The 24,358-nt window shown below is 45.8% G+C and overlaps 1 protein-coding gene across 4 annotated transcripts in view; it reads right to left on the bottom strand.

Annotated features, from left to right (window-relative positions):
* Nucleotides 1-24,358, bottom strand: part of LOC135400086 (ras-related and estrogen-regulated growth inhibitor-like protein) — a 134,690-nt gene that overhangs the window by 31,468 nt on the left and 78,864 nt on the right. Inside the window, exon 1 of one of the 4 annotated variants that reach the window (XM_064631823.1) lies at nt 19,842-19,896. The exons of 2 other annotated variants lie outside the window; for them this stretch is intronic. In XM_064631823.1, the coding sequence (XP_064487893.1) occupies nt 19,842-19,860 (19 nt within the window). In that variant the 5' untranslated portion in view covers nt 19,861-19,896. Of the gene's footprint in view, nt 1-13,051; nt 13,595-19,841; nt 19,897-24,358 lie in introns of those variants that run through there. One more of the 4 variants, XM_064631822.1, reaches the window with a different exon arrangement.

Raw genomic sequence — 24,358 nt, 5'->3', positions numbered from 1 at the left:
CCAGAGATTATCGTGGTGCGTTACAAAGAGCGCAATATTCTTGTGTATACCGCTCACCTTATTCTCTTTGATTGATTGATTAGCATATGTGCTACGAAGTCTGCGTCGACCGCTAGCGACCATACGGGCAGATTTTCTCCATAATTCTTCAGCCTGGTCTCTAAGACCGTTCAGTAGGGTATTCATTGCTTGTGTAATTGACTCTGCTCATCCTGCTACTGGGACTTAGTCCCTTTTTCCTCTTCCTACCACTTTTCCCCACACTATAAACTTCTCGAGGGATCCAGACCTTCGTTTAACGTGCCAGAAGTATGAGAATTTAAGCCTTGTCGTTTGTGCTTCGAGGGGGGAGCCATGCCCTCGTTTTGCTCTAGAGTTCATTCGCTTGTTTTCCCGCTTAATTGTGTCACTCTTAAGAGACTTTTCTCGTTTATACATCAGGTATATTGTGTTAGACAAACCTTTGTTTGTAGCAGGGCAGCTCGTACTAACGTTAAGCAAAATTCAGTGGTGTCCTCAGCAACTTCGGTAGCTGAAGCGCAGGTGTCCTCAGCGCTGCTCGTTCGTAAAGCACTGGCAAAGCGTTGAGGAATTTCCTCAACGTTCGTGCAAGCCGGTCTCAGGTCCTAAAGCTCAGAATTGCTGTGGCATTCCCACCCTTTCCCACCCGCGTTCGTTCCTCTCTTTTTTTTTGGCTGTTCCGGAGGCGTACCTTTCATCCTTCCGGGACAAAGCATCCCTGACGCCTCGGAATGCGAGAGGTCTTATCGTTTCGTTTAGCGAACTGTTGTCCCCCGGTGTACTGCAGCAATATATTCCCTTCCCATCCCACGGGGTATCGTAAATAACGCACTTCATTCCAAAGATACTTCTTTGAAGCGTGCGATTGTTCGCTCTGCTGCGTATATACCACGAGTGCGGCGTTCGATTTTCTTTTTCGCGTCGGCGTAGCCGAAATGTATCAGCGTACGCCTGTTCGGCATATGGTGTAAACGACATTGTTGTTAGAACAAAAGGAGGAACAATGCGTTGCGGTATTCTTGAACCTGGCGGTACTATAGGTACAGTGGACAGCCGCCTGCTGCAAAGGCCCGACGTTACAGCGATGAGCCACGTTGAGCTGTGGTTCGCCTGAAGAGGCCAGACGTCCAAAGCCACAAAGCACCAATTGTACGCTGGGATATGTCAGGTTCCTCCATACGCAAGCTAAAAATGTGAAGCGAAAACTGAAGCTCTAGTCGATTCTTTCATGACTTCTTGATCCTACTTATCTGCGTACTCTCATTCCCCACACCCTAACCCAAAAACAATTTAATAACAGCTTTCATTAAAAATCCATCCCTCAGAAGCTCTTATAAAGATGAAACTATTATAAAAACTGCATTTAAAAACCACAAGTCGCACATTTTCTGAGGAGTTGCATCAATCACCGACTGCTCTATATTATCATAGTTCGCCCTCGTTCTTTATATAACATTCTGTGATCGCAGCACTCATACGGAATAGACGCCAGTAATGAAATTAGATTCCCGTGTTCCGCTGTGTTCCATCGAGGCATCTATGTGAAGATACAAACAATAATAACAACAACTAATACACGATGACGGTGTTGTGGGATGTTTCAAGACGCAAACGGGTGCCAGTGTCTCCGAGGTTACAGAGCAACTCAAAAGCTTGATCCTACCACCTGCTGTGCTGTCTGAGGTTTTTCCCTGGGTTTTCCGAAAACTTTCCAGACGAACGTAAAGACAGTTCCCCCTGAAGTCGGCCCAGGACGCATACTAACCGCCTGCCCCCCACTTTTACCTGCTGTGCTTCTACATGCTCTACATCTATCCACATCTGCACTCCGCTCATAGCAACGGTTGCTTCGCGGCGCTAACACGAAAAAAAAAAAAAAGAAAAGAATCGAAAGCTTGCAACGGCAGATATACTTTCCGAAGCTCGCTATATACATAAAAGAAGGCGTGCCTTCTTTTTTTTTCTCTCTCTCTCTCTTTCTCCCATATCCCTTTCCATTAATGTACAGAACATCCATTGCGCAGCGACTCTGTGATCTTCTGCACTAGCAATAAAAGGACATCTGACGAGCCTCTTTTAATCGGTAGGAGAGTTCGATCACACCAAACATTTCCCCGGTCCCTTTCCTCGTTCCAGCATTCCTCGCGCACTGTACACACTACATTTCATTGCTGCAACGCCATTAGCATTCAACTCGTGAAACCTGCGTGCTGCATTGGATCGCCAATGTAACCGATAGCAGGGATCTCTGAAAGCAGGCTCGTATAAAGCACTCAACAACTCGGGATACAGGTTTGCCTTAAAATACGCGAATGATATTTATTCCGCGGCACAACGAGAGGGAGAGCAAATGGGCTACACTGCGAAACTAAAAAGTGTTTACGGAATTTGAAATGTGTTCATGCGACTTCTGACGGTCTTTTCGTGGGACCTGGCTGTCCATATGAGAGTGTATAAGCGTTAAAAAAGAAATATGTACATATATATCTTATATGTCTTACCTTATTTATCTCTTTCTTATATATAGAAATATATATCTTACCGCCATCCTGCAGTGCATTCAAGCGGGGCATCGAAACGAGGGATGCGAAGTTATCAAGAGCGAAAACATTATTATAAGAAACGCAATTCTGTGGCGTAGAGCCTTCTCAAAGCAGTTTCATAGTTTTGTTGAGTATGAACACATTTATAATTCACCAGACCCTGTCCAAAATGAATGAAACAGCTTTTCAAAGATTACTTAACTCAGTGACGCTCCCTTATGATGTCAGCCAAGGTGTGGTAGTTGTCTGCGTAATCGTGAAACCGAAACGAAATGTTTTCTCGTTCTTTCCTTGTTTATCTCAAAGTCTGCGACGCTGCATCGCTTGCAGCTTCGCTCTACCCATTGCAAATTGCAACGCTTCGTCCAACAGAGTGTTGGATGAAGCGTTGCGATTGTGCTTTACACAGTCGAGTGCGCGACTCCAGTTGTTCGCCCAGGAACGCTATATAAAAACTTAGGCAATCTATTAGCAATTCATAAAAATATGCAAGAGGTGATACGCAGCAGAGTGGAACAAGACGACCTTTTGTCATCCAACCGGGAAAGAAACAGCGGAAGATATACCGGTAAGAGACGGTCGTCGTCGTCGTCGTCGTCCATTTGCGTTGGCCTGGTTCACAAAGCAGATGTCACATTCCTGAGTGCGCCGAGTCGATCGAGTTTGTCCTTAGCTCGGAGGCTTTCTTTTTATTTCTGATTCTCCGTTCTCGTCGATTTGCGAGCCATTTGGGAAGTGAATTCGTTTTCTGCACACTTTCCAGCGTAACAAAGAAGAAAACGGTTCTTGTGGAAGAGGCCGGTTTCCCCGAGAGTCACTGACCTCGAAAAAACTGTCGTCTGTCTTCTCGCTCTAGATGTGCACCGCTTTAGTTTATTTCCCCGTAACGACTTCTCCTTATCCTGTAGCTGCACCATACTTTTTTTTTTACTGCAAGAGATGCTGTTCTTTCTACACTGAAGCTATGCAGTTAAAGAAAGCACAACACATCTCACCACGTTGGCGCATAGGGTTGCCACCAGGACGGTATTATACCGGCAAGGCCGCTTATTTGCTCGCTCTGTCGGTTGCCGGTAGGAAGGTGATACCGGAAGCCTTTTGTCGGTATTTGTGGCTTAAGACCTTTCACAGGGGCTTTTGCAAGGTTTTCGCTTCAACATTCCACTACAGTTTGAATAAATCTGGAGCAAAGTCCCAACTCCGCAGTCAACAGTCGTTCTCTTAGTTATTCATTATTATTATTATCATCATTGTTATTGTCATTATTATTATTATTATCATCATTGTTATCCGTCAAGTCTTGTGTTCGGAGGGGACAAGATCAGTGGTTGTGCAAAGCTATTGGTGGTTGTGTCGAGCCATATAGAACTTAGGCCGTATACAACCATCATGAGATCTCCTCCTGCAAAGAAGTGTTTGTGTGCATCGATGCGTTTTTCAGAGTAAATAACAATCCGGATGCTCCACTACGATCCAGTGTACCGTTCATACCTGTTTACAGCAATTTCTAACATCAATGATTCAGCCACACACAGGAACTTATTTTTCCTCGTATTATCTCTCTGTGTCTGTGTGTCTTCATTCACCCCTCACCCACTTTCCCTTTCCCGCGAGCATTTTCCCTTTCCCTCTATACCACCTCCTCTCCCTCAGCCGAAAGGTGGCAACCCTATAATGGAGCATCATCGTCGTATCTCACAACATATCTTTTCTGGGCGGACCTTATACTGTAATATGTGAGAAGAGATTGCAACCATCTTACGAATGGAACGTCATCACGACCACCCAGAAAAACCTGGACAGAAGGGAGGCCATAGCTGAGGACCTGACCTCCCTTATTCGCATTCTGACCGTCGCAGAGAGTACACTGAACGCTCCCGTTTGTCAAGATACAGATATGCAAGAATCTCATCAACACACACAAAGGCGTCGGCTTAGAAAAGCCCAGTCCTCCAGAATGTCGATCCATCTTGTAGAGAGAGCGTTCGATCTCATTTTCTGACGAACGCGTACTTTCTATTTTTGAACATAACCAAACAGAAGAATGATACAAGGATTGCGCAATGTCCGTCCATTTTAGGGCACGTATATGGTGTCGGTTCTCGGTCACGTGACTCTACGATACCTACAGACGAAAACAAAGCCGGCGAGGACGTAGCCCAAGCTGATCGCACCAGATGGGTCAGAAAAGAAAACGGGTCAAGTGATCCACTTTCACGACTGTCAAAGAGGCGGCCGTCAGACTCCACTCGCTGCTGGTGGGCCGATTACGCAAGACGTTACTAGACAATGAAAGTCTATATGATCCTTCTTTGTCTCTGATTCATTTCGTACATAGTGCATGTCCCCATGCTAGATTTGAATGATCCGTTTTCCGTCGGCCTGTGAACGAGAGTAACACTCGGGTCGTCCCTGTAAAAGTGTCGTGGCATTTTTGTGCCCGACATAGCTCGGCTATGCGCTACCTTGTCACTGCATTGTGGATGTTGTTTATCTTCATTCTCATCTTCGCCATATTTGCGACGATGACCTCGCAGCACTAAGCGGAAAAAAAGCTTACAGTAAAACCTCGTTAATTCGACGCCCCGATAATTCGAAAATTCGGATAATTCGGACTGCCCGCGCGGTCCCGGCAATCATGTATACAAAAGTATAGGAATGGACGCTCGCTAATTCGGAAACATTTGGAGCGATTACGGATAATTACAGTGTTCAAGGTAAAAACTGGAACATAAATTGACAAAAGTGTATCTAAATGTGGAAAGCGTTGAACGTTGTCCCCGTTCGTCCTCGGCTCTCTGTGCCTTCGTACACCATGCCAAGAGTTGACAGGATAGAACCTCTCTTTCTCTCTCTCGTCCACAGAGGTGTCCATATGCGTCATAGTGTAAAAGAAATGTTCATCTTCGGGTAAAGCAGGCACGATTCCACCCTGCGACCACTGTCCGTATTAGACTCCGGCTTAGAACGTGTTGGAATCATGGTTTCAAGCACAACGTTGCCAGGCACGTTGAACTCCCGCCGCAATTTTGTATTCAAAGCGCCCAACGTGTGACATCGAAGCTGCTAACGACGCCTCTTGCAGACGAGGACACCGGAAAATACGGTGAAAATCGCGCGTCATATCATTTCAGGGGTCTACATAAACAGCAGAAGACATATTCCATGCACGTCCGCATACCACCGTGACGGCATAATCTGTTATACAATGCGGATCGCCCACAGAGAAAGTATGCGTACTCGAAATTGATCGAAGAACACGAGGTGCACGACCAGAACCATATGAGTATGCAAAGGAGCGGAGCTGTGACAGTGATGGAAAACCTTACGGACACGATGATCCACATCAAGGCTATATAGTGAACAAGCCTATTCGCATCGTACAGGGAATGCATGTAGCAATTAAGCTCAAGGTAATTGGGTTGAAACGCAAGGGCGAAAGTGGATTTGAGAAGCGGATGTCGGGCAAAGAATTTGTGTTTTTCGTCATTGCAGTGGACGTGGAGTACGATTTCGTATTCCGCCTTTTCCCAAGTGATGCCGTCTCATGTGTGGGTGTTGAATCTGGGTAATAGGTTGGATCGTGATGAGGACGCAGTTCTTGGTAATAGGACATACGTTGAAATGAAGAGAGATGCTGTCGGAATGAACTTTGGACTGTTCCCACGGGAAAGTCACGTCATCGGATGGACTCATTTTATTGCGATTTCATGCTAGGTGTTCAGGTACATGGTCACTGATCAGGTTCAGCTACAGCTGTTTGGTATTGTTGCCACATTACTATATTATACTGGTTGCTTCATACTCGACTAATAATATAGCTGAGAGACTTGCACAGAGGAGGTATACGCATATTTGTCTTCATTTCAACTTGATGTGCATAATCGGCCCTTGGGACAGCACGGCCCACTCCAGGGCGGCCTTAAGTCATGTAGTTGGTTTTTTTTAGGCGACTGGCGTAAAGAACTCATTGTGACCCCGACAGCGCCCTGGGACATTCCCACCATCACGATCAGGATCGTCATCGCCGCTCCGATCATCACCGTCACCACGGTCTCATCATCGTCATCACTCATATTAGACCCCCTAGCTACGGGGTAGCGTTCCACTCCTAGAGTGGAAAAACTCCCCATTTCATTGTCAGAACGTAATTGTTGTTGCTGCGTTCATTTCGCGACCTTCGCGTCCGTTCTTCTAGATCCAATTGAAATCTCCGTGAAAACATGAAGCGACACAAAAACAGCTGCCGGACATCTCACGGACCCGCCTTAACACACTTTACTTATCGTTTCGTATACTGTGGTGTTTAAAACACAGTGTTGGAACCACAAGTTGTTCCTTCCAATCCCAATTCAAAGCCCGAAGATCAACAAGAACTTTCACGGTTTGCAACCGCTTGTCCTTGAACCGATACAGCGCCAGACACGCTACACACAAAACACAACGTGGGGTCACGCACAGTAATATTCACGGACACGCAATGGCGACATCAAACCCCTTCCGCGCGATAACCAGAGAGACGTGATGTCAGTGACCCTCAATAATCGAGCGCTATCCGTCCCTCAGCGCCAAACAAACACCCACGTGCTTCAGCGCGCACAGCCACGCAAAGCAATTAGGCCAACATACCAGCAAGGGAAAGGCTATATGGCATTCAACACCGATGTCATAGCTACGCGGAGACAATGCACCAGTCTCCCATCCCAGCGGGGTCGTTTTCCTCGCTGTTTTTCGCCCAGTCGATCACCCTCGATATCTGTCTCTGTTACTCGCGTTCATCGAACCTGCTTCCATTTGGGCACTCCTATTGTTTGGCTGTACGAATTAAGACGGTGGTTCTTCTCCGTAATAAGAGTATAGGGGTACCAAGACAAGTACCAGAACAGGCGAAATGGACGCAAAAACCACGGAAGCTAAGATGGTTGTTGTTTCATTTGCCTTGGCGGCGCTCTACAATATTTGTTGTTTACACTATCTACTTTCTCGGAAGATATTGGGTTGCGTCTTCTCCTTACGTATCATGTAATTGGCTGACTCAAAAGGAACGACGGCGATGCGGCGGCGTAGCCAGTCCCGAGTGGCTCGAGACTAACGTCTCCATTTTTTTTTCTTTTACAAATCAACGACGGCGATGGGTACGCCATGTTCTGAAACGCGCGATGTATAGCTATGTCGTAAACACGTGCTGTATTAAAAGTTTTACAATCAGAACACTCCAGAACGCATTCCAGAAATACAATCAACAGTGTAGAATCAACAGTAATTGTGTTCCGTCCAGAGTGTGTGATGACCGAGTGACTGTACACCACTTGAGATGACCCCCGCAGTGAGTTTTAAAACGCGATGTTAGCCATCACGAGTTGTGAACGCATCATTCACCGAGAGGTTTGTCGTCGCAAGTCGCAAGTTAGGGGTAAGATCGGCAAAATGAAAATCTGCTTCGTGTCACTTCAAAGTCTCTCAACTCCTTTCATATGGCAAATCGCTCGGGTGAGAGTGAAATTTGACATAAGAAGTGCTAGTATGTGTGTGGGGGGGGGGGATATATTTATTAGACGAAAGGAAGAAAAAAAAACGGGGGAAAGGTCAGCCAAGCGGGACGTCGGCTTGCTATTCCGCAACAAAAAGAAAATTAATGAAGATGAAGAAAGAAGAATGAAATAAATAAAAAAGGAAAGAAGAAGAATGAAGCTGAAGAAAGAAGAACAAAAATAAAAAAATAAAAAGGAAAGAGTACAAGAAAAGAGAAAGAAAAGAAGAAGAAGAAGGGAGATGAAGAAAGAATAATAAAATAAAAAAAGAAAAGAACTGGGAAGTAAAGGATAGACCAACAATAGGTGAAAGAAGAATGAGATGGATTAAAGAAAAAGACGACTTGAAAAAAAACACAAAAAATATGAGGTTAATGCATTGAGTGTAAGAGTGGGGCACTGAAGAATGAGATTGCACGACTGGAGTTCACAGGCTGTTCATAACACTTCGAATCGCTCAAGAAAGTCAAAACAGCTTTGGTCACAGACCGCTGTGTGTGGTGTCGTGCTTGGCCGAGTAGAGTGGCCAGTATATTAGGGTCTAATAATAGCTCTCGTGATTTTATCGACCCCCCGAAAGACAACACATCCCTTTTTGTATTCGCGAGGTAGTCGTGTCGCCCATTATTCTCAGCTTAGTTGATCACCTTGGACATCCGTCTACGTCCCGACGTTCGTCGAACCCACTCCCGCGAGCAGCCTTTCTAGCACTTCGTACCATGCGCGATGCGTCTCATTGCCATACAGTAGTTTTCTTCTTGCTGTGTGCACCGCTCCGAAAATGGCTTCCTTAATTCAATAGGGAAGGCCTAGTGATCCATCTATGGTGAAGCCATCACGGCGGAACATGCGTTAACCAGTCACTTGCGAAAGACTCGCATCATTCACCTTATGGTCATTGACTCGCTTATAGTATAGTCGTGCGCGTTGTGGGAAGAAGAAACAGCTGGAAAGGTCTTTCGCCGGAAAAGGACGCCTGGTAATTTCACTCTTTAAAGTAAAAGTAGTACAGTCAAACTCCTTTATAACGAAACTCAGGGGACAGCAAAAAAAAAAAAAAATCGCAGTAAAGGTATTTTCGTTAAAAAGGATGTCCATTATTGAACCTATAGGGTTCCAGCGGGACCGCAAAAAAATTTGCTGCAGTGGTATTTTCGTTAAAAAGGTATTCGCTATAAAGGAGTTTGACTGTATAATATTGAAACAGTGCGAACTGTAACCGATGTAACGTGTCAGTGGAAATCTGGAGAAATAAGTTATTAAAGGCAATGTGCGCATTTACTTTGTTTCAGCTTACAGCTCAACATTTTGCAAATTAAGCCTATAAGAACGTAGCTTATGTCGCATTCTAGAGCCCATGACACATATGACAGTATTATGGGTCTAACTTTCAATCCTCCTTCTTTCTTCCTATACAAGAGCACGTACCTTCACTGAGCAGACTCGTGCCTCTATGTGTTACTAATAGACAGCTATAATAATAAAAAGTATCAAAATTGATTATGATGATGATGATGATTAGTGTTTTATTGGCGCATCGACAACTAAGGCCGTAGTAGCAAAATTATATCGCCAAAACTATATACTACAGAGACGCAACACTGGACGTACAACGCTCACATCATCATATTCCCAACGCGCACGTCAAACTATGCAAATCCGCTATATTTAGCGCATAAACCACAAAGATGGCGAATCGATAGTATTTTCTCTTCCTGCAACCACACGACGAATAAAGAGAATACATAAAAAGGAACAGCCAAACCGACGCACGCTTTGCTCCACTGTATATGTGTGTATGTACCATCGCTCCTCTGCGTAACCCAGTTGTCTAATTCCAGCCGTGCGCCCGCTGTGTCAGTGTCTGTATGTCACCCTGATTCTGTACAAATTCCACCAGGAAGTTCCCACTGATCCGAGACGTTTATCCAGCGTGTGTACCTATAGTAGTGCTATCATGTCCAGTGTCATGTTTGTTCTGTAGTAGCGGTGCCCGGTTGAGCGTGTTGCGAAGGAGGTTAGGGCTGTCAAAATGGCTCACGTAAATCAATGCAGACGTTGTTTTAGGTGGCTGGTGGTATGTAAATGGCCGCTGGGAGATTCTGTCAAGGGCAACGTTTTACTCCCAGGAAGCAGCGGATTTGTGCTAGCGGGGAATCAGGCACAGAGGTCACTTGCCTGGAGGGTGGCAGGAGAATGAAGGAACGTGTCTGGTGGGGGGTGGGGGGGGATATCTTAGTAATCAGATGTGGTGTAGAGACTGCCCTTGCAACAACAACAACTGAATGATGAATGTCACGGGGTGCTTCCCCAGCTAAGGGACGCTGTTCGTGTGAGTTGATATGACTTGGTGACTTAGCATGACACAGACGCGTATGCAGCAGGGCAAAGACTTAGAGTTCGTCCAGTAGGCCTGTGTATGATGTCACAAGTGATCGAAGAGCCTATGACTAGTGTGCTGGACTGCGCCAAGCTCCAAAGAATCTTGACCGAGCTGTCTCATATCGATGACTTTTAGTTGACGCGTAATGTTCTGTCGTTCCTTCCCTCTTCCAACATTTGTGCTGTATCGCTCTTGCTGCAATAAATATTGCTTTTAGTTGCGAGTAAGCAGTCGTGGCGCCAATTTCTTGTCCCTGTCCTTGTCTTTTGCTGCCTCCAGTTCAACTGTCTGCCGTTGCCTCGTACATCGTTGGCATGTCATGAGGATGGGCTCAATGGTAGCTGGGACAGTGCATGTGCATGTTGCGCATAACATTGTGTTGCTGAGGCCCAATTTGTACCAAAACGAAGGATTAAACATGACGATCACCCGCAGTCGACGCACGAAGGACGTGAAGTGACAGGGAAGTCTGCTTGCCACGCTGCTCTTGCTCTCCTCACAAAGTTCTTCAGCAAGATGGCTTTCCAAAGAGATTACAGGGACCTACCATGTGGACCCAGCCAACTTTTTCTCGCGGGTTTTATTTTTTATTTATTTGTTGTTGTTGTTTTTATGACACAAGGGCAACTATTGGATAAAGAGTGCCATATCACACACGTCCAGTTATTTTCATTGTTTATATCTACTACCGTTGTACATGTATGTCCTTGTGTGTTTTCTCGCTGTTTGACCTTCTAGGGTAGGTAAAAGCTTTCAGAGTTACATAGGTTACATAGAAAGTGAGGCACGAAGTGATACTTGGGTAGTGTTTTAGGCGAACCGGTTGGTAACGTCTACGCTCACCAACGTTACGATCCCAACGTTATGGGTTCGAACCCTGTCGAGGACGTCATTGCCTTGGTAACACGCTGTTTCCTTATATTTACCGTTTTTCATGGCCGCTATTTACGTTGTTCGGTTTTTGCAGTTATCTCGGCTTCTCGTGATGCCCACTATAAATTTCAATATCTTTAGACAATATCTTTCGAAGTGCTCCAGCGATGAGACACCCAATGTCATCGTCATCATACAGGCTGTCTTCTGTTGTTGTTTTTATTTTTTATTCATTACAGATATTTTTTTAATTAAAGCACTATGAGAGCTAGCAGCATGGATACCGCTTTGCAGATGGGTTATACGGCTAGGCGGTCATTCTCTCGAAGAGAGTATATGACGTACCTGCTTTTTAATAACATGAAATTAACTATCTTACAGGCTTTCGGGCAAAAGTGAGAATGGAAGACAATCCTTGTTGAATGATATTCTAGTTTTAAAGGGTCCTGAAACGAGCTCGTACGTTGAAATATCCGCCGCCAAATTTCGCTACGCAAATAAACTGAAACCGAAACCAAATATGCTGCAACGCAAATAAGCCGAAACCAAATATGCTGCAACGCAAATAAGCTGAAACCGAAACAAAATATGCTACAACGCAAATAAGCTGAAACCGAAACCAAACATGCTGCAACGCAAATAAGCTGAAACCGAAATCAAATATGCTACAACGCAAATAAGCTGAAACCGAAACCAAATAGGCTGCAACGCAAATAAACTGAAACCGAAACCAAACATGCTGCAACGCAAATAAGCCGAAACCGAAACCAAACATGCTGCAACGCAAATAAGCTGAAACCGAAACCGCGCATGTCAGGAGCCTTAGAGAAGATAACGTTCTTTCACGTCGGAGGGCCACGTGCTTTGAGGGCCACGATGCAGATGATTCGAGTAGGTGCTCATCTGATGACATAGATCAACCGCTTTGCGGGCCAGACAAACCGCCAACGGTGAAGGCCGTGCCCTGAATGCACGCTACGGATAAGCGTATATTCGTTATTGTTGTTGTTTCTGAGAACTACTGCTTGCCTTACCTGTGCTATACTGAGGAATTCAAGAAAAGAAAAAAGATCGGCGTAATGCCTGATGCACCTTCCATAAAATTTCAACCGCCCCCCAAAGTGGTCACGTTTGGAGCCCACGACGGTGGAGAAAATTGTCTGCCACATACCGCATGGCCTTTTGTGTAGGATCCATATGCGGTGCAGTTGATATAACCATCAATGTCTGCAAGGGAAGTGTGAGGTTGTAGCACATCTGATCGAAAATCAATCGGAGGGTGTAGGTTCGAATCCCACTGCCGGCACATATTCATCGACTGACTGACTGTAATTAAATGCAGGTCTAATGGTTGGCTGTCACCCGTAGCATTACAACCTGCTTCGTGACTATCAATCGTATACAACGACGTACAGCATCTCCAGGAGTATCTGTCTTCAACAGACCCAAGCAGATGTTGAATTCGGAGAAGGAGACGCAAACGACGCCAATGGCAGATGTAACCAAAAGTAGCGGAATGCACGCTACCGTAACGAATTAAAAATAAAGAGTACGTAAAGCCGCTTGCCCTGCCTTTATTTTGTCGGTTATTTTCCAACAATCTCCAGCATTTTCTTTTTCTTTTTCACAAGTAGTTCAGTAGTGCTGTGCACGATAACACTGCGAGAACACAACACCAGAAGATGGAGATGAGCCCTTACCTGACTTTCCAGAGCGAGGTGCTCCGAGTACAGCTACCTTGATCCTGTTGTTCCGGTTCGTCATCTTTCTTTTCGACGAATGCAGTCTACCGGTATATTAATCCCAATGTGAAGCACTCACGAAGAACGATTGATCTTCACAACCTATTTCCCAGCGGCTGTCAGTTGCCGAAAGAGTCTCGATTGGCGACAAGCTTAAGGTAGTGTCAGTTTCACTCGTTCTCACCCGAAGGGAAACTACGCGCGACAATCCAGCTGACTGCTTGGCAAAGCACTGCTCGTGGACATCGCGAGAAATGAACGCAACCCTACGACTACTTCCTTTCAACGTCCTATTGTGTATGTCCCTTCAAGCCTCGTCCCACAGACTTCGATGTGCAGGAATGTTCGCTCGTAGACGATACGAGACGTCCGCTGACGACACAGGAGCTGCGAGCAGTCAGGTCAGCAGTGCGAAGCACCAGTCGGAGGTCCCCTCGTGGAAGCAGGTGCACCAGCTCAACGAGATCGGCGAACTGAGTGGGATAAGGCAAAGACTTGGAGTAAAACGGCTTGGTCCGCTACGACGTGTAGTGTAACCGGACTATCCTCCTCTCCCTTTCCTCTCACTCTCACGTCGGGTTTCGTGTTGCCCCCCCGAAGTTTCCATAACGGCGTGTAGAGGTCGTGGCAGGCGCCCAGATTGCTGCGGATGAGAAAAGGCAAGTTGTACGATGGTCGTCAGGTGGGCAGAAGGTTGGCGCGCCGGCGTCCTCCGGGCGAATACCGTTGCATAACGGTAGAGAGATGCTTCGTTTGTGTTTGTTTGTTTGTTTTTTTGTTTGTTTTTTCCCGGAAGGCACCTATGTGTCTCGTGTTGAGTGGGCTTGAAATATGAATGGAAGCTGCTTGATTTGTGGCGTGACTGGATGGATAGGCGTGGTTGAGAACGGCGGAGTGTTGCACATGTTCAGAAATGTCACGGTTGCTGAAGGTACCAAAATTACTTATCCGAGCGAGCTCATACATGTAAGATGTGGAAATGTTCATGGATCATGCTTCTTCAGGGTGTCTTGGGCGAAACAGTTCTGAATATCATAACGGTCAAGATATAGTGCTCCGTCGTTACGCATAGTAAAAAAAAAATAAAACGCCCTCCATGTCTCTCGTACGGGTCCCTGACCGTGATGGGCATGGGCCAACGACCTTTTTTTCTCGTCAAACGTTGCATCCTCGTTGGAAATTCGTGGAACAAAGACTACACTTCAAACGAATGTTTATGTTTATGTTTAGTTAAGAAAAAGAAGAACAACAAATTGTCATCCTGCGAGACCGGGCCCGATTTCATCTTCATCAGCAATCGTTAGTCATGCTTCCTACTGCTTACATCTGATGAACTTAATATCATGGGCGCTCTGTGACATCTCAGTGTGTGCGCAATGGTTTTCTGTCGGAATCATCACTACCACTAATCATCATCATCATCATCATCATCATCATCACGATCATCATCCTCCTCCTCATTGGCATCATCATTACAGGAGTTTTCCACCAAAGTAACTGTGAGTGATGTGGAGTTGCGGGCCTCACACCAGTGAAGCCAAAATCTCCATTTTATTTTTTCTTAAAACCAACCAACAAACTTAATATGTTGCAATATGACGCAACACTTAGTCATACATCCAAGTATTTCATTTGCAGCGAATGTTTCTGATTCACACAACCTCGTACAGGCTAGACGTCTCTTTGGTGATAAAATAATTAACCCTCTTGTATGGGAGCGGACGCGTTCAGGACGTTTAGACCACGCGGAGTTGAGCCTTTCTTGCTTAGTTTCACCCATGACCTCATCATTTCATATCACGTACTGAGCAGTGTACCTTGGGGTAATGAGACAAAAAATCAAGTGTCAAATTTCCTCATTCATCGTCCATAGTTCATCTAGATGCTGTAGTCGTTGCCGTACTGTTGTCTAGTTTTATCAATGTCAACAACAACAACAACAACAACAAGAGATAAATTGATGACGATGAATGTCAATATTATGACGCTGTGAACTGCTTTCTGCGCGGCTATCAAAGCGTACAGTAATTATTATATCCTCGTCATCCACTCTAAAACAACAGCATTCTGAACTTCCAACTATGAAACCTAAGAAATCTTGACAATGAAAAAATGGCTATCTTTCTTTTCAAACTTCACTTAATTACGGACTTCACAAGCCGTTAATCGCATCCCCTGAACAGCTCGCGCCTTCCCGTTGTGGTTCATGGCCGAACACTGAAACTTTTCTCCCGCCTTTTTGTTTTCTCTTTTCTTTTCTTTTTTCCCACTGAAAGGGGTGCGCGTTAATTACAATGGATGCTGCTTTTTCTCCCTCCGTTACCTCATCTAATTACTGGGTGCTTTTGTTGGGAGACGCTTCCGTAGCTCCAGAGTTCATCGGTCTATAAGAACAGAGGCCTCTCTCAAGAAGAGATGTCGGAAACTGTTCAAGAACGTTAAGACACATAGCAGGATGGGCCTGTACCTGGAGTATTTGTCGAAAGCACGCAGGTATGCGCGCGTAAGTATACTTAAATATATGAGCATTGTAATTGTATATGTCCTTAGCTTTACATCCAGGATTTCGTTACTTTAATAAAGATTGTGTTTCTGTTTACAAAGATGATCTGGCTCGTGAACACCTTTTGAAATGTCACGAAAAGGACGCTTGTGATGACAACAGGACAGAACGCATTCAAATTTACATGGTGATTGATTGATTGATTGATTGATTGATTTGTAAAAGTAAAAAATGAGATGTTAGTCCGAAACCACCCGGGACTGGCTACTCCAGGCCGCGTTATTCAATTTACATGGCCCTGGCAATAGTTTCCAAGAGTTTTCGTGTGTGTGTGTGTGTGTGTGCTTTCTTGTTTTGTTGTTCTTATTGTTGTTTTCCTTTTTTGGTGATGAAAGTAAAAAAAGGAAGTGACGCAAGTCACGAAAAATCCTACTTCAGAGCAACCGACAACTCCGAACCACTTTGAACAAAACCGAAAAGGTTTTTTTCTTTTTCAGCATCTCTTTTCCCTCTCTGTAAAATCCAACCTTTAAACCCACCGTATAAAAGCGCTCGCAAAATGAAATTCATAATGGCAGAGCGAAATGCTATACAACCACTAACGACTTTCTTCTACATATAATCCCCCGCCAGCAAAAGCCCCGAGTGATTTATTTTTTTATCGATTTGGAACGAAAATTATCCCACCACCCCAGTCGTCTTCGGGCGTATAAAGTTCGTCGCTCTTCGCGAACAAAAGCTAACACTTCAAAATCTGGTGTCATTAACATTCCTCCTGTTTTCGGCCCCTAATCAGGCGCCTGAGACATGAGTGAAACATAAAAGAAAAAAAACGAGTGCGAAAAATAGGAGGGAACCTCGTTAGCGACGTGGGGGAAGAAGACGCGAGTGATCCTTTGTGCGGAAAGATGTGTACGTGCCATTCACCTTGTTACGTGTCAATGTCGCTCTGAGTCGCCTAACTAGTTACAGAACGCTCTATGTTGTTTCTGGTTCTTTGACAGACAGGATAGGGAGAGACACACTTGAACTGGGGATTTTTCTTTTTCCTCTGTAAGGCACCGCACATTTGGAAATACGCGCAGGAAGGAGGTCCGCGTTACAGAAGGTCACGGTGTGGAGTTACGTGACAGAGTTGCGCGGGCTTCTCGTTGTAGCACGAAGGTACATACGTGGCACATTTCGTCTCAAAGTGCCACTACGAATAAAAAAAATATACATATTTATTTATTTTATTTCGCGTAAAAATTCAACCTCGCTCAAAGGCTCAGAAAAAACAATGCGGTCAGTGAACATTACCAGCATCTACGAAAAAAAAAAAATAAGCAGCAAAACTTCATAGTTTCGGGTTCTCCGGGAGTATAGGTGACGCCACCGAGATGCTCCGGCGTCTGCCTCTAAACAACGGCGCGCGTCTCCGCTCTAAGCCCAACGTTGGAAGACTTGCAGCATCCGCGGTTGAGGAGAGGAGAGGTGTTCTTCTTTTCTCTTCCTTCTTTCTCTTCTTCGTTGCTGTCCAGACCTTACTAAAGGGAAGCATGTACGTAGATTTTGAACGAGTTTTGATTAATAGAACCACATTAATTGCACACTCGCCCGGTGTGATTCATTCCTTACCTCCTTATGCGGATTCTTCCCATCAAGGAGGCGACCCTTCTCTGACGCATTTCACCGGTGGCAACGTGAAATTTTGTCTCCGCTGTGCGCCCTCCGCGCTGCGAAGACACCCGCGGTGATATGGCCGAAAGCCATGGTAAGATATACCTTTAACGCCGTTGAATACATCCAACACCATGCGTAGTGGAGGCGATATGACGATCTAGGGGGGGGGGGGGGGGCGCCCGATAATCTAGACCCTGAACCGGTTGGCGCTGTGGGTGGAATGTGCTCTTGTTTTTCACGGCACAACAACTGCCGGGGGAACAGAGCGCCGGCCGGCGCCACAGGAAAACGGATTCGCTCCTGCCAAGAATGCTCACGTGCAGGGACTGCGACCGACGATGACGTTATTATACGATAACCACCCCGATGCGCGCAATATTTTCGGTGTGATGACCCTTGAACCTGTTGTGGACAGCGCTGAGATGCGCCCGCGAACTATGGAGATCTATCGTAAATGTTCAGCCCTCGTAATTTTCGCTCTCCAAATTTGGCATCGCATCCAATTGCGTGATACGTAGAAAAGGTCCTGAGTGTACTGTACTGTACTGTACTGTTAGCATTCTAGAATGGTAACAGATAACAGAATGTCGCAGCAGTTGGATAACAGCCGTTATCCCGACTGTAGAACGGTAGGAAATCCAGTGAACCAGTAAGGGAGTATGAAAGGAAGTGGACCCCAACTGGATTGTTATGCTGACTGCTAACAACATCGCTTTTCGCGTACTGTAAAATAATAATAATAATAATAATAAAAGGGAGAGATTGAATTCATCACCATATGATCGTATGTATTGTATGGCAACTCTATGTTATGCACAGAGTTTCAAGACACGTATGCATTTATGCACCATCCAATGTATGTATGTATGTATGTATGTATGTATGTATGTATGTATGTATGTATGTATGTATGTATGTATGTATGTATGTATGTATGTATGTATGTATGTATGTGTGTATGTGTGTGTGTGTGTGTGTGTGTGTGTGTGTGTGTGTGTGTGTGTGTGTGTGTGTGTGTGTGTGTGTGTGTGTGTGTGTGTGTGTGTGTGTGTGTGTGTGTGTGTGTGTGTGTGTGTGTGTGTGTGTGTGTGTGTGTGTGTGTGTGTGTGTGTGTGTGTGTGTGTGTGTGTGTGTGTGTGTGTGTGTGTGTGTGTGTGTGTGTGTGTGTGTGTGTGTGTGTGTGTGTGTGTGTGTGTGTGTGTGTGTGTGTGTGTGTGTGTGTGTGTGTGTGTGTGTGTGTGTGTGTGTGTGTGTGTGTGTGTGTGTGTGTGTGTGTGTGTGTGTGTGTGTGTGTGTGTGTGTGTGTGTGTGTGTGTGTGTGTGTGTGTGTGTGTGTGTGTGTGTGTGTGTGTGTGTGTGTGTGTGTGTGTGTGTGTGTGTGTGTGTGTGTGTGTGTGTGTGTGTGTGTGTGTGTGTGTGTGTGTGTGTGTGTGTGTGTGTGTGTGTGTGTGTGTGTGTGTGTGTGTGTGTGTGTGTGTGTGTGTGTGTGTGTGTGTGTGTGTGTGTGTGTGTGTGTGTGTGTGTGTGTGTGTGTGTGTGTGTGTGTGTGTGTGTGTGTGTGTGTGTGTGTGTGTGTGTGTGTGTGTGTGTGTGTGTGTGTGTGTGTGTGTGTGTGTGTGTGTGTGTGTGTGTGTGTGTGTGTGTGTGTGTGTGTGTGTGTGTGTGTGTGTGTGTGTGTGTGTGTGTGTGTGTGTGTGTGTGTGTGTGTGTGTGTGTGTGTGTGTGTGTGTGTGTGTGTGTGTGTGTGTGTGTGTGTGTGTGTGTGTGTGTGTGTGTGTGTGTGTGTGTGTGTGTGTGTGTGTGTGTGTGTGTGTGTGTGTGTGTGTGTGTGTGTGTGTGCGTGCGCGCGCGCACGATGGAACACTTAAAAAGTGCCAAAATCGCGGGCGAAAATCAGGCACTCAAACAACGCTTCAACTTGCGCGATGTCATGTGAATGACTGTGAATGTCATGTGTGAATGCTTTCATGCGTATGTCATGTGAGATACAAGGATGCCACCGAAATCATGGCATCTCACCCTGCACTGCCGCATCAAGCCCCAGTCCACTTTCCGCGACGACTTCGGTCAGTTTCACCGTCAAACTAAAATATTTACACAGCAACGAAACTCCACTCTTTCTTGGGAAGAACACATTGTCGAACAATTTGTCGCGTACCAAGAATACCAGACGAGTGGCATATTTAAAAAGCCTGCTGTGTGTACCCAGCCAGAAACTCGGTAGGAACTGCACGTAAAATAAAAACAAAGCTCAACTAATCCTTTCCCATTACGGGCACACTGTGAACAGTTAAGCACACAGTCATTGCACATACAGCAAGGATGCGTAAAGGTTAGGCCATTTACATAATCCTAAAACCGAAACTTGCGCTGCGCTCGTAACCCAAATGACCTTTAGCCCATACTTGAAGGTGTAACGACTTCGCATTTCTTTTTCTTCTTGATTCCAAGTTCAAAGTCGATCATTGACCGACATCCATGCAAAGAATAGGCGAACATTACACGGGTCTAAAGGATGTTAAACGCTGACATAAACGGAGGAGCAGGAATAGGACGGGAACGCTGCATGCTAATATCCTTAACTGGATGTGGGCCGTTCCATATTCCATGCGGCAGCACCTCCCGGCGTTAAGAAGAGTGCAGCTTGTAATTGTCTATCCTCGTGGGCGTTGGTCAGATTTCTCCGGCTCCGACGTGGATGGAGCCGCTGTCGTTGTTGTTGTTTACGATGACCGTGCACTCTAAGAAGAAAAGGAGTACTTTTACTCGTTTTGGGGAGTAATTGCATTGCCACAAAAAATAGGCCCTTTCGGGAGTAAATGCACGGGAGTAAATGAATGTCACAGAGTGAAGACAGCATTTCACGCGCTGTTGTAAGAGTCCCAGGTACGTAATTGGTGCGCATGCACGAAAGTACTTCGAAGCAAACCGTCAACCGTGATATATAGAGTGATATAAAATCTTGCGCCATACATAGGGCACAATTTGCGAAGAAAGATGCGCTAACTGTTTCTCACTCTGTGTGGCTGGAAAATTGCTACGTTGTCTGAGTTATACAGCCTTATGTCGTTCAAATTGACCAAGGGCACATATTTACGTAGACTGTTGCACTCAGGAGACCATTCGCGAAGTTTAGTGACAATTTGCAGTCCTGGGGAGTAAATGTCGGGACTAAATGTCGGGTTAGGGGACTAAAATGGGGAGTAATTGCAGACTAGGGGAGTAGAAGCTGCAACTACTCCCCGTTTTACTCATTTTTTTATTAGAGTGTAGTGTCTTGATTATGCACTTGAGGATTCCCGTCCCGTGTATGGAGTAAACAACTGTGCTATTCTAGCGCCTTTTGATGTGCGTATAAAACACTTGAATATAGAACATCGAGAAGTGGGAATTTGAGCGACCCGTTGGGCGTAGGTTTAAAGCGAAATATGAGAAGATCAAGGGATTCAAGAAGGGATTCGCCAATATTTCGAACAGACTTTCTCTTTTTGTCTGCCAGTCTCTGTTCGAAATATATCGGCGGCTCCCAACATCAGACTTTTACTTCAATATGTTTAGAACGGGGTATTATGAATGCGTTAACAATTCTTTACGTTGCATGCTTTGTGATGGGCTGTTATTTTTTAATACTTTTATAATGTTGCACATGCATCACGAAGCCGAACACGCAACAACAACAAATAAATTAATGATAATGAATGGAGAAATTCGCCACGTAAGGTGCGGCCCACTACCCCAAGGCACAATGGGGCAGGTTGAGATGTGTCCTGGTGATGAGGTGATGAACGATGCTAAATAGGGTCGATAGTCAGTGGAGTCAGTAATAAATCAGAACGGTAGGCAAAACCACAGCACACAAAACACACACACAGCACACAGGTATGCAGGCAGATCATAGGGTAGAGAGGAGACCAGTGTCCCATCCTGCATGGTCTAAGTCGAACCCAAGAACAGGAACTGCTCAACATCCAGGCCCGTAGTCTCCGTGTCTGTTTGGGAGTCCCCAGGACAACGGAGACGTATTCTGTCTTGGCAGAGGCGCGAGAGCAGCCGGTTCACATACTGCGGGATGGTGATACCCTCCGCGCTTATACACGCTACATTACACGGCACCCGCTCCACTCTCTTTGTCGCATTGATGAGGACTGCCCGGCGTCTGCTTTCGGCAGTGCCATTGCCCGCCTGAAAGGGAGCATTCCATCTCCCGCGTCTACACCATCCTATGCACCGGCGATGTGGACTCTTGAAAGACCCTGTATTCACTCTAACATCCCTGGACTCCAACGCAAGAAAGACGTCCCCACAGTCGTGGCCCACCAGCTCACACTGGAGCACCTCGCCCCAACACATCGACTAAGTCGCCGTACATACACAGATGGCTCGGTAACCGAAGGTAGTTCGAGCGCGGCTTTCTACATTCCGGATGAAGACCTGGGCCACGGTTTCAAACTCCCCTATACAGTGTCCTCGACAGAAGCCGAACTGTTTGGTATCCTGGCAGCACTGGAGCATATTACAGAATCCGGGCACGGAACGTGGGTCATTCTTACAGACAGCAAGGCATCACTAGATATGTTGTCGTCATCTCCCCCCAGCATAATAAGCGATTTGCATACCATGACGCTTCAAAAATTCAATGAACTCTTCGCCACTGGTTACAACATCACGTTTCAATGGGTCCCTGGCCACGTAGGCGTGTATGGAAATACCCGAGCAGACGCAGTAGCGAGACGCGCTGGGTCTGATGACACTTCGGCCCTGGCACCTCTGCCGCTTACAGCCTCAACATGCCGTCTATACATACGCCGTCGGTGTGCCACATGTGCTCAGCAGTTCCGTGCCGAAACAACGACTTACAACTCATTCCTACGGTCTATCGACCCATTGATGGAGTTCGTCATCACTTGCCACCGCAGCCGTAAAGAAGAATCCCTTCTCCACCGCCTACGTCTCAATGTTGCCCGTACACCCTCACTTCTCTTCAAGATGGGACGGCTAAATTCACCAAACTGTAATGTCTGTGGAGTGGAAGCGGACATCCCACACCAACTCCTGTATTGCCAGCAGCACCTTCAACATAGGGACACCCTCCGTTGCCGTCTGCTCCAGATTGGTTGTAACGACTTTTCGTTGGCCGCTCTTCTTGGCCCCGTCTTGCACCCCAACCAGTGGGCTGTCACTGCCGCTCTCCTCGGTTTTCTCCGAGTCTCAGGACTCGTGAACTGCCTGTAACGTTGTGCTAGTGTTTATTCTCTTCTTTCTTTCTGTTTCTCTTTTCTTTCTTTCTGTTTCTCTTTTCTTTCTTTCTGTTTCTCTTTTCTTTCTGTTTCTCTTTTCTTTCTTTGTGTTTCTCCTTTCTTTCCTTTCGTTTCTCTTTTCTTTTCCTTTCCTTTCTTTTTGTTTCTTGTTTTCTTTCCCTTTCCTTTCTTTTTCTTTCTTTTCTTTTCCTTCCCTTTCGTTCTGTTTCTTGTTTTCTTTCCCTTTCCTTTCTTTCTGTTGCTTTTTGTTTTTCTTTCTTTCCTCTGTTTCGATCCCCCTTTTTCTTTTTCCTTCCTTTTCTTTTTCGTTTGCCCCTTCCCCCTTTTTTTTTCGGAATAGCAAGCCGGCTCTTTGCCTGGCTAACCTTTCCTTTCTTTTTTTTCTTAATAAACATATCCCCCCCCCAGTGTCCCGGAGAAAAATCTTGAAATACGCCGAACACGCATCGTACCACGTCATTGCACGAAAGCTGCAAACGTTCTCTTTTCTTTGCATGTTCCGCTGCAGTGCGCGGTGCGTTAGTGTTTTGAAATACGATCGTGTATTCCGTATCCATATTGCGTACCTTTCCAAACATGCAGTGCATTATTATCATGCACTGTACGGCAATTTTGTTGTCCCGTCCGTCCGAGACGAGACGTCATACCAGCTGCAGACATATAGGAAGTGACTCTAAAGCCCTCTTGCAGGACACCTATACTCACTGGTAAAAGCGCCCTTTATCCTCCAATTATAGTGTTCGCGTACGTTAATGTATGCTGCGAGTTCAACTCGCATACATTTACTAAAAACCTTAATTAGGCGTCCATTCATCCAACCGGAACTGATCCGAGCGTGAAACAGAAAATGAAATAGCAATGCTGGGCGGTTCCGTAATCGTGGTGAAACTTAAAAAGTTTCGATTACCTACCGAACAGTATCTTCTTCGTATCGTCCTTTCTTAACTTCCTTCTAAATAAACCAAAGCGCTCTAATTTACCTGGTCCCCGGACGCCCGAAACGACGGAAGCGCTCCCTGCGGTGAGCGGAAGCGCTTCCGACCAGTCCTCAGGAATTCTCCGTGCGGTGCATAAAAATACGCGTTTTCTTTCTTCCTTTCCTAATCGATGTCATGAATGTCACTTCCATCACAAGAACATTCACGCTGGCTCCATTTGCGGGTGACTCCTGCAAGCCGTGGTCACCGAGGCGTGAAGGTTCCTGCATGCGAAGTATAGACGCTGTCCCAAGTGTTATCCGCATCGTTACCATCAGTTCAAGGGTAACCTACCTATATACACTGGCATGAGTAACGACCACACAATGTACCAAACATGTCGGCCCCAGGAATAGACAGGAAATCTTTTTTTTAAATGTCCATGGGATGTCCACTATGATGACCAACATCCAAAGGGCATTCGAAATCCAACAGGCGCTTTTTTTTTCTGCCTATGTATGATACCAAACTGCGGTCAATGACCTAACTCTGCACTGAGCAGCGGTATCATACAATATACCATACGCGCGATGCACCCCAAAGAGCTACCTGGAAATCTGCTCTCGACCGTTTGGACGATAGAACCTTCGATATAGTAAAGCTGCTGGGAGTATGGGAACCCAAGAAGAGAGATACAGCGTTGTCAGCGCCTGTAAGCTTCGTAGTGAGCTATGATATCGAAACAGTCTTTTAGTACCGCGTGCTACGCATGTGCCGTCGAGTTCCTTCTTCCAGTTTTAGTTTGTCGCGATTTCGTGCACTTCTAGGGGGGGGGGGGGGGGGCTATCGTTTATCGAAAGAAAGAAAAAATCAGAAACAGAGCGCGGTCTGCACTTCTAGGGGGAGCAGTTATGCATGTGCATAT

Source organism: Ornithodoros turicata, chromosome 7 (assembly GCF_037126465.1).
Source record: "Ornithodoros turicata isolate Travis chromosome 7, ASM3712646v1, whole genome shotgun sequence".
In the NCBI taxonomy this organism is placed as follows: Eukaryota; Metazoa; Arthropoda; class Arachnida; order Ixodida; family Argasidae; genus Ornithodoros; species Ornithodoros turicata.
Note: the sequence above shows the minus strand (reverse complement) of the source record. Positions and strands in the feature narration are given on the sequence as shown.